A 15,660-nucleotide genomic window follows, 5' to 3' on the forward strand; every position below is an offset into this window, starting at 1 on the left:
GATTCTTTTCAGTTTTTTCTTAAGTCTTATGTGGAAGCCTTTTAAAATATTAAAACAAACCTTTAATGAATATTAGCTTAAGTCAATTATATTAAAAGTGTTTTAAATGCAAACGCCACTTGGTGTGTTTTTCAACTTTGTCAAAATCAGTGGTGAAACACTGGCAGATCCCATAGAAATGGGACTTTGCTGAAGAATGTAACTCTTCATTTTATTGAGTTCATGTGGGAGATGCTCTTCATGGATTCTGCTTGGTACATTAATTTCAAATGCTGGACTAGTGAGCACAATTCAAAATTGGAGAGCCCAGCCTGTTAAAACCTACCATAGCATACTCAGGACTGTCTGGAGGCTTAATTATAAAAGCTCAATCATGGCTGTTTCCTGGTCAGAGCATTTCTGTCTTCCTGTGCTCATGTTTTTAGAGCTGGGTGAAAAAACTTTTCATGTGTTGATATTCATAGATCATGGTCTCTTGGATATGCTGAATGAATAAAAGTTCTGGACTCTCAGGGTATAGAACCAGTTTAAAAAAAAACTTTTCCATGCTTATTCTGAAGGGCAGATATAAGCAGCCAGAAGCGTTATTCTGGTCATGATCTTTCGGATGCCATTTGCAGAAATGATAGCACACCTGCTCATTAGCCTCCTTCTGAAAACTTGCAAGGATTCCATTAGTTCTCTTCGCTAACTGCAGCCACCTGCATTTCATCTTCAGTTATTTGCTGACAATGACTGTGAACCAGACTTGCTGATTTCCAGGACTCAGCTTTTCATCTTGCAACTATGATTTATGCTTTTTGATCCTAAATTTCTGATCTTGCACTTCCCTCTATAGACCTCCTCCTGTGCTGCAAGCATTCAGGATAACAAAACATACAGCTTGTGAATAACTTCTGTTGTGTTTTGGATTGACTTTGCTTGCAAAGAAGTTTGCTTTTCTTCTGGGCTATTGATTAGGACATATTGATTGGTTAAATTCAGCCCCTGAAATAGCCATTACAGAAAATTCTCTTAGATGGTGAATTTATTACTTATTGTGCGTTAAATGTCTACACCCCAATTCCATGCATATTGATTTGGCATTATGTTCAACTGAATAAGCTACGTCTGCTTAAAATTTTTGCCTTTCTGCGTGTGTATGGGTAGACTTGGTTCCTATGCGTTGAATGCTAAGAGCATAAACATGCCATTTTTCCTCACATTCACCAGCACCCTCCAAAACATGGATGCTGGAGATCACAGATTTCACATGGACAAAAAGCCATGTGGCTGATGGGCTGCAGTGAGGAAGGGGAACCAGGCTGGGATTGCTCTTGTGCCAGTGAAATTTCTAGCATTTGCAGGAGCACCACTGATACAAGAGAGATGAGAAACATGATTTGGACTGGATCTTATTCCTCACTGGAGCCCTCCTGGGGTACATGGTTCATCTGAATCTTGCATCCTCCAGGATCTGGGTTTAGAACTCTCTGGGGAACATTGGGAGAATTGGCCAAGTTGGAAAGAACCAGCATGCCTTTTATAAAAGCCAAGCAGTTGTGTTCTGTTCAGTCTTGTTTTAAAAGTGGCATCTTATAATAGCTACTAGAAGTCCAACATCAAGGATGGTGTCCCCGCCCCCTCTCATGAGGGAAGTTTTCAGTTATCACCTTGCATACTCATAACTTTTGCTGTTGTAAAAATATTTATTGGAACTTTGGACATATAGCTTTTGATTTATAAAGACTGTGTTATTCCAACATGCACACAAAAATTGACATTCTGGGATAAGTAGGTGGAGCTACATGTCTTTGACTAAAAAGAAAGTATGCATTCTTCAGGATCAGTTATAAGTTATTTGAGAAAGTGTGCGATTACCCAAAACCTTACTGGAATATTGTTGTTTTTTGCTTTAGCAATGTTTTTTGTATAGACGTTCACAGGAACTGTCTCTTAACTTAAATGGCATGACAGGCTTTAAGCAATGGACCTACAGAGTAGAGGATAACTCTGGTGCTGCTAAAAAAAATCTTTAATCCGCTCCTGCGGAGCGGATTAAATAAAGGAGTAAAGGCTGTTGGGGAGGAGTTAGGGCGGGACCCGTCCGGGATAAAAACTCAGAGAGGGCCAATCAGGAACCGCAAAGCGGCTCCTGATTGGGCCCCTCCAAGTGCCACTTGGCCCGCCCCGGACTCCCTGCCCATACTCTGTCCCAACATGGTTCGCAGCCCCCTTCCCAGCCCGACCCCGAGCCCCAGCGCCCGACTTCCCACTGACTGCTTTCACCTATGTCCCCGGCCTTTGCCGCCACCGGCAACGCCATGACCCGACGATTGCCGAATGCCTCAACGATGCGGCCGCGAACAGACGCGCCACTGCCTCTGCCTCCGCCCCAGCTCCAAGCCTGCCCCGCCACGCCTGCAAGCGCACCGCACAACATGGCCACCACCCGCCCGCGCCGCGCAACATGGCTGCCCGCCACCCACGCCCGACCCCCAAGACGCCCGAACTCCGCCATCCCCGCTCCCACCGCGCCCTCAGGAGCCGCAAGGTCAGACTCAGCCTCAACCCCAGAACAGCCTCTCTGCATGGCTTCCGAGTGCTCTGCGGCCTCCTGTGCTGCAGCTGGCAAGGGTTGGTGTCACTTTAAGGTCTATAGATTTCCTCTCTCTTTCTCTAATGCGTCGAGTTTCCTGCTGTAAGGTCACCTCTATGCTTGAGAGGAGATGGACTGAGCATAACAACAGGGACTCAGTTAATTACTCTTGGCATTCCACAATGAAGGATACATCTGCCCATCAATCTCTGAAGGATACATCTGTCCATCAATGTATTTCTTCACTATGACCCCCTCCCCAATTAAACCCCAACAAATGGTAGCCATATAAACTAAAATTGTTATTCCTGTTTGGTCCTTGGATCTGTCAAACATCTTCATTATGCTATATGCTAATTTACTGCTCACCTTCTACGTATAAATATGGACTGGTAACTTCCATTGTACTGTATCTGAAGAAGATGTGTACACATGAAAGCTTATGGCTTGAATAAAACTTTGTTGGTCTTAATGGTGCTACTTGAACTTTGCAATTTTGTCTTTAGTTTACATAAATCATATCCATGTATGTAGGTGACTCTTCTGAACTATGCACATCGGAAACTAATCTTTCTCTGGTTTATGTGCTTTCAGGATTTGTTTGTATAATTGGGTGGAGGAATGGGAAAGTTCTTTATAAAGAGCTATATTTGGGTGCAGTAGCAGTGGCACATTGGCGATCCAATAATATTTTGGGGTTTTCAGCTCATAGTTGACAAAAAGAATTTGAGTCGCAAAAATGTATAGTGCCTAAATCTTGTTAGCCTCTAAGGTGTTACTGGACTGGAATCTAGCTATTCTAGACTCTGAAACTTACAAAAAGTTACTTAACAGAGATGCTGACAGGTGTGTACATTAATTCAAAGTATTTAAATGTGGGTCATCAACTGGAATGCATGAAATATGTCAGTAAGGCGTGCACATTAGATTAGTTCACAAATATAGGTTTATCTAAGCTGGACAGTAATCAGATCACTATTGCCTTTAAAAAAATCATAATTAAACAGCTGTGTGATTACTGAAGCAGCTGTTAAGGTTGACCATGCTGTTTGTTGGTAGCTTCTCTGTACAAGTAGCATTCTTCCAACTCTATGATTCTATGATTCTAAACTGTTGCAAGGCTTGGGCTTTGCCTGACCTCTAAATGACCTCATTTTAGTTAAGTGGTTCTTTCTTTGTACCTCTGTTATATGATGACAATGGAAATAATTAAATTAAAGCTTGATGGTGAGAACCACTTCAGCCATGTTAAAAGACAGAACTAGGTACAAATAAACATCTGAAAATATAAATAAAATTGGAAGGGGGTGATAGGAGGATTTGGGACTCATCACCTACTGATTAGGTAGAGCGTCCTGGCTGTCTCATCCCTGATTGGCCTTCCATCCAATCAACGGCCAATCAGGAGGGATGTCCCACCCCTGGCCGCAACCCCCTCTAACTTCTTCCATATGGAAGAAATGCCAGCAGGAACTGGGCAGGAGGGCGGAGGGCCTGGGACTGTGGGCTCAGTGGGAAAAGAAGAGGGGAACCCCCGCCAATGCTCGCCCCCACACCGAGCAGCCCCCGCTGCGGTGTCACCAGGCCTCGGCAGCGCTGGTGGGAAAGGGTGAACTGATCTGTGCCAGTGCTTCCGCCATACTGAGCAGCTGCGGCAGCAGCCTTGTGAAGCCTCAGCAGGGCTGCCTGGGGTGGAGGGGGGAAGAATGGAGTGCCCACCAGTGCTTCCCACAAGAAAAAAGGCCCGCTAAGGCCTCTCCAGGGCAGGTTCCAGAGATGGTGAGCCAGTCCCCACAAGCATTCCCCCCCCATGCCCTGAAAAGGCCTGCTGTGGCCTCTCCAGATCTTGCCTGGCCTGCCTGGGGCCGGGGGTGGGGGGTGGGATAGCTCTTATTGTATTTTTAGGTACAACAGGCTTTTTTGCTAGTTAAGTATATTAGATGAAGGATTTGGAATAATTTCATATTTGCCTTTGCTGATGTTCCTTCCATTGTATTATGTTGGGTTTACAACATTGCCAAGGAAATTATATTTCAAAGAACACCCTTCTGTGTATAGAAACTCAGCGAATCCAAGAGATGAAGAGGCTGGATAAGCCTCAGAATCACTGCACCAAATATTTAGGAGAAGCCCTGAGTATAGGGACCCAAGTCTCAGCAGCAGAGAAAAGTGGTGGGCAGATGAAGGACTAAAAGCATACAGGGGCATTATGGTGCACTTAAGTAGCCTAAAAATACCAGTAAGATTTTTGCTATATAAAGTGGCATTTTGTAGCCTGGACTGGAAACATTCAAGGTGTGTTAGAAGTCGATGCTGGCATAGAGTGTTTTACTTATTTTTACTCTAATTTGTGACTTTCCTTTGATAAAGCAGCTGATGCAATAATATGAACTATGAAATTTACTTTTCGTGGAATTTTAAGTCTGGGATGATAGCAGATTATAGCATAAGAGGTTGTGCACTAAATTACTTCATTACTCCAGAGTATATGCAGTAATGTAATGATATTCTGATTAATTCCTGTGATTAAATTATTACTGTGCCAGACAAAGAGATCTTGACTGAAGAAGGCAGAGAATTCCCTTTTTTGCCTTCTCATTTTTTCTTTCTCCTTTCATTTAAATCTCTAGCTAATATAGTGTGACTAATACCCTTTCAGTTGTGATATAGCATAACTAGGTAAGAAAGCAAGAAATTTATTTTCAGTCTATCAGATATACTTCATGGAATGAATTTTGAAAGCGGCATTGGATAGGAATTTCTATTCCTTATTTTTAGTAGTTTTCTGGCTAATAGTAAAAGTCCTATTACAGAGTAATGGCAGCCTTAATGATACTTACTTATGGTAGAGCTCTGTGCAAGTGGAAGGTCATGAGAAAACCAATGACAGTTGCTGCTTGAGCAAAGTCAAAGCCATTTGACTTTGAACCGCTTGAGTAAAGTAAAAACCCTACTTTCATTTCTGCTTGTGTAATGCAACCGATTTCTGCTCACTATATAAATAAATATAGCCTTATATACAAATTTATATAGCTCAATATAGACAGAGAGATGGACAGACAGATGGATAGATAGACAGACGGATAGATAGACAGACAGGGAGGAGTGTGTTAGGTGTTGCATGAGATCTTGTGCAAGTGGACTGCACTGAGTTCATTTGTGTTTCTACATGCTCAGTTTCAGATTCAAGGCAGTATTTTTAAAAGATACAGTATAAAAACACACCCTTCTCCAAATTAGAGAATATTTAAACTTAATTTTCACTAGCTTAGATAATTGATAATGGAAATGACTTCCTTCCTTCTCCTTCCTTCCTTCCTTCCTTCCTTCCTTCCTTCCTTCCTTCCTTCCTTCCTTCCTTCCTTCCTTCCTTCCTTCCTTTCTTTCTTTCTTTCTTCTTTCTTCTTCCTTCCTTCCTTCCTTCTTTCTTTCTTTCTTTCTTTCTTCTTTCTTTCTTTCTTTCTTTCTTTCTTTCTTTCTTTCTTTCTTTCTTTCTTTCTTTCTTTCTTTCTTTCTTTCTTTCTTTCTTTCTGCCTCATACATAATCTTTCCTACTGTAAGCATTGATTGGTCAATGATGCAGTTCCCCTGTAATTCTGTAAATTTCATTACTTCCTGATGATAAGCTTTCTGCTCTTTGTTTTTTTATTGCAAAAATGTTGGTTGATAAGGAGATGCAATCTCAATTTTGCATGTAATACTTGCATGTAATAGTTATACTTGGCAGGGTCTTTTGCAAACGTTTGGCTCACTCCACAGCAGGGGTTTCCTGGTGCCCAATGCAGTGAGGGACTAAGATTCAATCCTGGAGGGCCTTTGGAGCTTTGGGAGTTCATGATTTGACAGGGAGTGCTATAGTCTGTTTCACCTTTGGATTATAACAAGGGTTCAGGTTACATCAGGCGATTACAACTGATCTTGAGATCCTTGCCGCAGCTGGGGCGGAAAGTTGCATCCATTGGGATGTAGAAATCCGGGACAGAAAGCATCCGCATGGGGACACAGAAAGTGGCGGAACATGCAGCTCCGACACAACACACTGGTGACAGCCTGGAGAGGTCCTACTGGTGTGGAATCGGCCCTTGCAAGACCTCTTCTTATTAAGCCCTGGGCCGATAAATATAACTGTATTAAAATGTCTGGCTCTTTAAGCAACAAAAATGCTCTCTCTCTCTCTCTCTCTCTCTCTCTCTCTCTCTCTCTCTCTCTCTCTCTCTCTCTCTCTCTCTCTCTCTCTCTCTCTCTCTCTCTCTCTCTCTCTCAAATTGTACAGTTCATATCAAGCAAGTGTTTATCAACTGGATCAAAAATATTCATGGTTATAGTTCTGCTGTTTTTTTCACCAATGTGTTTAACTTTTCAATAGCCATCCTCAGAAAGACATAGAGGCTTCTCTTTAGCTTGGTGTGAATGAAACTGCCGGGTTTTGGCACTTTAAGAGCAGGACCCCTAAGCAGTGCCAAGAAAATTGGACAAGTATATTTATTCAGTGTGAAGAGCAAACTTCCAGCAATATTTTCTATTATATGTTTTTGTTTGCTGTTCATAATGGAATGTTAGCTTTCATTCAGACTGCAGGTAATACTCTGAGATGCTGAGACACTAAGACTCTATTTTAAAAATGTTTTTTTCCCTTTCTTCCCAGCCACTTGTTGACTTTCTCTTCATTTAAGAATTTACAGAATGCTTTAAAAACTCCTTTGCTTCCTTTTTAGCATATTATGTTCTTTATATATAGAGAGGAACAGCGGGAATCATGGCAGAGAAAATCGCCTTTCCAGTACTTCTGTTTTTATTTGCTATCCTGTTCCCAGAATTGCTTTGTTCCTTCCATCAGAGTAAAGACTAGTCTCTCATACAAATTACTGGTCCTTTGTAAGTTACCCTAAATTGCTAGAAAGAGGCCTTTTCTGCAGAAGAGAGAAGGAAGCATTGAGGTAGACATCCTGGCCCCATTGATTTTGTGGTTGTTAATATTGCCTTTAAATGGTGTATACTGGGCAGTGTGTTTGTTCAACTTGAAGGGGTTCAGTGTGTCAGGCCCAAGTTCTCCAAAACAGTTGGGCCAGTGGCAGAATCTGATTCTTGTAACCTCTTCCTTTCCTTTCCTTTCCTTTCCTTTCCTTTCCTTTCCTTTCCTTTCCTTTCCTTTCCTTTCCTTTCCTTTCCTTTCCTTTCCTTTCCTTTCCTTTCCTTTCCTTTCCTTTCCTTTCTTAAATCAAATAAATTTAGTGAAGCAGAATGGGGTTGCATCTTATTTAATCTTTTTGGTGAGGCTTAGCTATGAAATTGACTTTGTGATCTAGTATTATAATAAATATTGAGTTACAAGATTATACTTCCCATACTCAAGAGAGATTAAAATCTAAACTTTATATGCAATCTTTATTCCTGTATGATTATGAACTTTAGATATATTAAGCCCCAAAGATAGCTGTATTTATCTTTTACAGCAGACATATTTATTAGAACATAGGCTTTGATGGTTTTGAACCCATAATGGAGACAGGCTCTTCTTTTATTTGTTTCAGAAGAATCATGATAAGATTTTTGTAAAAACAAAAAGGCCGACTCCATAAGTTTTTCTTTTGAAGTAGTAGGTGATATGTAGACACTCACCCATCAGTATCCTAGTCCATAGTTTCATGTCAGGCTCTACTGGGGTTGGGTTGGTGAGCTCACCAGCCCTTATCTTTTCTGAACTTCTATAGAGGCCTGGCTGCCCTTCCCCATCCCCACTAAGAGGATCAGTACTACCTGTTCTCTCTGCCCCTTTGTTAGAGCTCCCTTGGCTTCTAGTGTAGTTTTCATCTCTGATAGGAACTTGGCTGGGTTGGCTTCTTCTGCTGAGCACACCATGGGAGCCAGCTGAGTTCCTGAGTCAAGGCTGTACCCTGTTACAACCTGACAGGCCACTTCCCCAGCTTGTGGGTGTAATGTTTCTTTGATGGTGCTTTCAGTCCTCGTGAGTTATGAGATCGTGGACTTTGGTGTAATTAGAAGGCTATACCTTTACTTAGGGATTGATTGTAAGTATTATCTACATGCTGTCAGCACTTTGTTCTGATCCAGTCTCATAATTTTTGAGAAAACTGCTGCTTATACAGAAAAAAAATTAGTTGAATTAAATATTGCTTCTGTAAATCTAAACTTTGTTTGGATTTGCGATAACATCAAAATTGCCTGGCCTATTTACACCCAAGTGCTATTGAGGCCAGTTGGTCAGAGTTGCCTAATTAGATCTTCTCAATTAGTCCAGCTCTGGCACCTCAAAACATTTGCTAATTATAAATGGGGATGGTTTCTTGGGAGAGCAGCCTCATTGTGTCCTGGCTTCCATCTGCCATTACGCTTTGAGTAAAACATTTTCTCAGAGAAAATAGACCGGCCTGGCCTTCACTTGTCTCCCAGCTGTAGGGGGAGATGAGACCAGTTAGGGGTTTGTTGTTCCTTTAATCCAGTGGTTCTCAACTTTCCTAATGCTGCAACCCTTGAATACAGTTCCTCATGTTGTGGTGACCCCCAGCCATAAAATTATGCAAGTGTTCTTTCACAGAAAGTAAATGAATCTGACCAATGGCATGAAGATCCATTGTTCATGACTGTATATAAATTGGGGTTTTGGGGTTTTTTTTCCGGGGTGTCTCAGTTCAGTTCTGCCTCTTGTCCCACCATGCCCATCTCGCTCTTTTTCACTGCTCCAGACAGACAAACACTCTATCTCGATCTACCCCACAAGGCTGTTGTGTGGATGAGTGGCTGGCAACCGAGTGCAAGCACCTGCAGGAGGAGCAGCAACAGTGGTGGCGCCCCCTGGCCAAGCTGCTTGCCTTGCCGCGACCCCTGTGAAAAGATCATTCGACCCCCAAAGGGGTCCCAACCCCCAAGTTGAGAACTACTGCTTTAATCTCTGCCACACAATGTACTTGCATTGTTACTCCAGTTTGTTGTAGCTTTAAAATATCTTTTAATACGCCCTTTTTTAATACGCCCTTTTCCCAAACATTTGTGTTTCATTGGCTCTCTGCGTATGGTGGGACCCACGGTGGGTCAGACTGAGTCCGACTCACGCCAAGAGAGGGGAGAGAGGGAGACCCCTAAATCTTCCTCACATGTATTAATAAAAATGGGTAGCCATGTTGGTCTGAAGTAGCACAATAAAATCAGAGTCCAGTAGCACCTTTAAGACCAACAAAGATTTATTTATCTTGTGAGCTTTAGAGTGCAAGAACGCTTCCTCAGTTTGAGTCGAGTGCTTGCACTCGAAAGCTCATGCCTTAAATAAAGCTTTGTTGGTATTAAAGGTGCTACTGGACTCTGATTTTAATGTATTAATACAGTTCACTATTGAAACAGCTGAAACTGACTGCCAGTTCATATCTGGGCACACCAGTCTGCTGGCTCTGTACCTAGATACAAGCCATATACATCCTTAAAGTGAATGCTGGCAGGCATTGCCCTCACTGCATAGCAGAAGACTAAGTGGTTCCCCAAAGCCTCTTTATGAAAATAAGTGTTTTGAAAAATTGGAGGATATAAACTTTTAAAGAAGTTTCTAAGTTTGAAGTTTCAAAGTCTCTAGTTTCTGGAGACAGGAAATCAGCACATCAGTCCTTGCTTTAATTTTTGTGAAGCAGCTCAAGAACATAATGTTAAGAATATCTGGTAAAAGTATTTGAATAGACACTTTGCACAGCCTGCAAAAACTGGCCCATTTTTATTTCAAAGTTGTTACTTGATTTAAGTTCTCAGTGTACGTGGACTGCACAGGCTACTATGTGTTAGCCTCAAAGCATGCCGATATAGAATTGGACCTTGAATGTGCACATGTCTCTGAAAGGAAATGCCGTTTAGTGGGGAGGGAACATGGCTCAGTAGCAGAGCATCTGCTTTGCATTCCAAAGGTCCCAAGTTCACTCTTTGGGATTTCCAGTTAAAATAATCAGGTAGTAGGTGATTTAAGACTTGAGTCCCTGGATAGTTGCTACCAATCACATAGTTTCTGAGGGCAGCTGTATTGGCTTACATTAGAACAGTTAGATTTGAGCCCAATAGCATCTTAGTGGCCCACAAGATTTTTGAGGTGTAAGTTTTCAAGAGTCAAAGCTTCCTTATACACCCGGAAAATCTTGTGAGTTTCTAAGGTGCTACTGGACTCAAATCTCTTAGCTAAGTCAGATCTTCAGGAAGCATTACTGCCCCTTAGCCCTCTAAATTTCAGATAGGGACTGTTGTTAAAATGGCACCAACATTTTTTTGGAATCTGTTTCTCAAATAAGTTGTTAGTTTTGCCAGTACTGCATAGCCAGCAAATTTATTTTCCCATTCTTCTGAATTTGGGTGGACATCTGATTTCCATTTTGCTGTATAGATAATTCTAGCCACTGACACCATATATTCGTCTATCTCTTCCAAAACTTTTGGTTATTTATTTGGCAATCTGGTATACCATTTTAATGGCTGTCTGGGTTCAGTCACACACAGTGCCTCCAGTGTCTCATCATAATGGAATTTACTGGTTCTCAAAAGGACTGCTGAAGAAAGTTGAAATATTATCCTGTGTTTTTTATGTGCCTTTGAAAAAATAATGAAACTCACCTTAAGGTGGCTGCATTGCAGGCTTGGACTTGGGGAGGTCGAAAGGAGGCTTCCCTCTGCTTGGTTTAATAAGAAGGAAAGGCAGGGGCCTCAGAGGGCCACGCAGGCCAGTTCCACATCATCCAGGGGCTGGCCTGTTCAGCTGTGGGAAAGTTTGGGGGTAATTTTTCTGTGGATTTCTACCCTGCCTCCCTTTTTTTAGGGGTTTGTATGCTTAGTTGTCACAACTTGCAATTTTGCACATCTAGACAGATCCTATTGGGGGAGATGGACTTGCGTGTCCACCTCGTCCATTTGGGGGACTCCATTAAGGGGACTGGGGGATTAGAGCCATAACAGGGTATGTCCAGCCAGGAGCTGTGCCTGGTCTCACCCGGGTGTTAAATGGCATCACTCAGAGGCAACTGTCCTTGTGATAACACTCATAGTCATCCACATGCTTTGCCAATGTTCCTTACATGGTAACCAATAAATGTTATGGTCTGTTTTTATTCCAAAAATGTTGCTTGATATGTCTTGTGTTTCTCTGGGAGACCTCCCCTTAATGACTCCTGGGCCAACAGATCATTTCCTTCTTCAGCATCTATGTTCTTACAGCTTGGAGCGTAACTCTCAAACAAAAATGTACCTTGGGCTGTATGATCTGTAGCATCTTACTACTGTTGTACATTCCATACAACAAAAATTAAAACGTTGAAGGATATTGTATCAGTAGGAGTATTGACATACAAAGATAAATTGTAAATAGCCTTATAGAATGTGATCTATGTTCTTGGCTTTTTCTTTTTTTCACAGAACATGGAGAAAGTATTTGTGGAATTCAATCATCAAGAATTGTTTGAGTTCTATAACAAGGTCTGTATTGGTATTTTTACAGACTTCCTAACATTTTGATAACCTTTCCTTTGTCTTTAATGTCTTTATTACAAATCCATTGGTGCTAGTGATCCTTGCTGTGAACTTTCCTTGTAAACATGTAATAGTTTCATCCCCCAAAGCAGTGCCTTTCTGAATTATGTCTTATATAAAGTACTAAGTTGATACAGATTTTAGTTTTGCTCTTAAATATCAAAAGAAACCATATATCAAAAGAAGCCAAAGAACAGTGATTGTAAGACAGAAAAGTGTTGTAGAAATATTTTTTTTAAATCATATTTATGCAGAGTCTTCACCTAGTCAGAATAAACATTTTATCTGATTGTTATATATTGGAAATTTGCATCCAATCTGTTGTGTGACTATATTAAAGAACACAATTTTTTTTACAATTGGACTCTGATTAATTTAATGGGAAAGCACATTCCGAAGTAAGGGATTTCTGTATAGAACAATCCAAGTAGGTCTGTTCGGAGGGACTTACTTCCATGCAAATGTTCATAGTATTGCATTGTTGCTGTAGTGTAGATTTATTTTGCATCATTTAGGTGTTTATTGTTTCTCTTCCATGTACATGTTTCTGAATCTCTTGCATGATTTTTTTTTGTAGTTGGAAACTATACAAGCACAGCTGGATTCCCTTACATGATACTGCTTGAAGATTAACTTCATCACATTCCTGCCGTTTCAGTATTTTCTATTAAAGATAGGCCAGCTGTGTGCTGGAAATACGCAAGCGATTGCTTTTGGTAAATGGATCATCTATTCTTTGACCAAGTATGTTAGAGGAAATTTTAAGATAATTGATGTTCTAATTCACTGCTTCATGATTTCAGCCCACAATGATCAAAAATAGTTTACTATGTGTATATGTGACTGCAGCTATGGTGGGGAAAACACAGTGTATTCTTTTTCACTCGTTTTGACATGCATTTATGAAGCTCTGTTTTATGGGGAACCACATGGGAGATGCCAGTTTATGGAATGTTGAGGAATGAAATGAACATCAACATGTTGAGAACTGAAAAATGTATTAATTGATAACTAATGATACATTTCTTAACATAAAACTGTCTACAATAACTGTATACTACTGGCGAAAAATAAAGATGATTTTGTTCTGCATATTTTAATTTTATTTCTAACACTAATGCCTTCCATTTGTTTCTAGGATTTCAAATGATAATGAAGAACAAAATCTGTAGCTATTTCAGTTATCTCAGTTATTGCAAAAGAGAATTAGAGAACAGCTGGCCTCACATAGGATAAAGAAAAGTACAACCCAAAAACGTTACAAGCAATGTATTTGGTTATATAGTCTCTTTAGCAGTTCAGGTTAATGTGTTGCATTGACTGTCTCCGGTGGGACAGTCCAACTAATGGCCAGGCTGAGAGCTGGAGCCAAGCATCCCCACTTGCTTTGTGGTGCCGTTGCTTCGGGGAGGGCCTTGACAGGAGACTGCCACAGCTGAAGTCAGCATCCAGATGACCAATGTGACGCACTGCGGAAAGGCTAGGCTGAGGCTCCGGCTCCCCCCTGATAAAGGAGCCAATGGCACTGTGAGTGGCCTTGTTGCCATCACAGGCAGGTATTAGTTTGCTCCAGCATCCACTTGCATTCTGGCACAGCTGGAGCCTTCTACAGCAGCTCTCTGGTGCCATGGCCTCAGCTGGTGAGTGAGAGGGACACTGAGAAGCAAGGAGTGGAGTCAGACCTAATGGGGAGAGGCAGAGCACCTACTACATGCATAAGAAGGGGCAGAGGCAGACTGTCAAGGCCCACAAATTGCCAGACTGGGAAGAGGACAGAAAGCAAGGGAGAGGAAAGCCAGTTTCATAGAGGAGAGAAAGAAGGAGCTGGTCTGCTGTGAACCCTGTCAGGAGCCTAACTAGAGGACTCCAAAGTGGAACTGAAGGCAGAGCTGAGTCTGCACAGTGGAATGCTATAGTTTGGTTGTTTTAGGAGTAGGTTCACACTTAGGCTTGTCACTTAGAAGAGAAATAGATTTGGATAAGCTGACTTATGGTGACCAAGTAGGGTTTTCAAGGCAAGATACACTTAATTACTGGATAGGAAAGGCAGAATAATATCTGTTTAACCTAGGATGCAGAGAGACTGTATAAAGCATGCTCAGCCCTCATCATGGACAAAAAGGAATGAGAGAAGTGACTGGGAGGAAAGTACTCCTGAGAGAAGCAGTCTGGATAACAAAAGGACAGCAACAGGAATCAAATAATAAGAAGAGTTGGTTCTTATATGCCGCTTTTCTCTACCCGAAGGAGTCTCAAAGGGGCTTACAATCGCCTTCCCTTCCTCTCCCCACAACAGACACCCTGTGAGGTGGGTGAGGCTGAGAGAGCCCTGATCTTACTGCTTGGTCAGAACAGCTTTATCATTGCTGTGGTGAGCCCAAGGCCACCCAGCTGGCTGCATATGGAGGAGGAGTCGCTCACCAGATGAGAAGTCCACACTCCTAACCACTACACCAAGGAAAGGTCAGAGAGCACTCTGTGAGGAAGGCTAAAGTGTCTGAGGCTTTTTAGTTTGGAAGGATAGGATATGACAGAAGTTTATTAAATGTTGCAAAGCTGGAGAGATGGGTTGAGAGAACTATTTCTCATTCTAGAATGTTAGAACTTGAGGGCTCCCAATGAAATTGATGGAAGTACTGCTTTACTCAACAAGTAAATACATCATACAATTAACTGCCTAATAATAGACCACTAGCGTAGATGGCATTATAGCTAAATTCATGGAGGATAATTCGATCAATGGCTACTTGCCATGGTGACTAAAATGGTGGCCACTGGCTATGGAGGTTAGTTAAACATCTGAATAAGAGGCAGCATTGGAAGTGCCCTGTGCTCCCCACCCTCCCACTTCCTTCTTTGGAAGTTTTTAAGCAGAGGTTAGATAGGCATCTGACAGAAATGCTGATTCTGTGAACTTGGGCAGATTGCGAATCGGTGGGCAGAATGGATTGTGTCAGTGCTTAGCTCTTGTGTCCCTTTCTTGCATGCCCAGGGAAATGCTTATTGTCACTTTGGGGTCAGAAGGTAAATTTATTCCAGATTAGACTGACCAGGAATTCTGTAAGGGGGGGCAGGGGTTTATCATCTGGGCATGGAATTGGGGTCACTGTGGGTGCATAGGTAGTTGTGAATATCCTGCAGTCTACAGGGGGTTGGACTAGATGACCATGGGGTCTCTTCCAACTCTGATTTTATGACAACTGTTGGCTACTCTGTGAAATATGCTGCACTTGTCTGATTGAGGGGAGCACCTCTTAATCCATTTAGCTTTTATCGTTTCTTACATTGAAACAGAAAAATAGAAATAGTATCCTTGTAGACGCATATGTAGTGGCTCTAATGCTGTAGTGAATGCTGACATCTTTACAAATGCTGTGTCTCTGTATGTATATTGGAAGTCAGATACTTGCAAGAAACTCCTGGTATGGCTGCAAATATGAACATAAAATTGCTGCTAGAAATATTTTAAAGGGAACACGACTGTAATCTGCTTTATAATTAATTCCGCTAATCAAACTCATGGCCACAAACTGCCAAATGGTTACTTGAAAATGGCAGGAATCTGGGAAATTAAA

The 15,660-nt window shown here is 41.7% G+C and overlaps 1 protein-coding gene across 2 annotated transcripts in view; it reads left to right on the forward strand.

The window, feature by feature from the left end:
• Positions 1–13,177, forward strand: part of COMMD10 (COMM domain containing 10) — a 66,943-nt gene extending 53,766 nt beyond the window's left edge. For both annotated transcript variants that reach the window (XM_077344351.1, XM_077344350.1), the window contains 2 exons: positions 11,972–12,031; positions 12,663–13,177. In XM_077344351.1, the coding sequence (XP_077200466.1) occupies positions 11,972–12,031; positions 12,663–12,701 (99 nt within the window). In that variant the 3' untranslated portion in view covers positions 12,702–13,177. The remainder of the gene's footprint in view (positions 1–11,971; positions 12,032–12,662) is intronic.
• Positions 13,178–15,660: the final 2,483 nt, after the last annotated feature.

Source organism: Paroedura picta, chromosome 7, assembly GCF_049243985.1.
Source record: "Paroedura picta isolate Pp20150507F chromosome 7, Ppicta_v3.0, whole genome shotgun sequence".
Lineage (NCBI taxonomy): Eukaryota > Metazoa > Chordata > Lepidosauria > Squamata > Gekkonidae > Paroedura > Paroedura picta.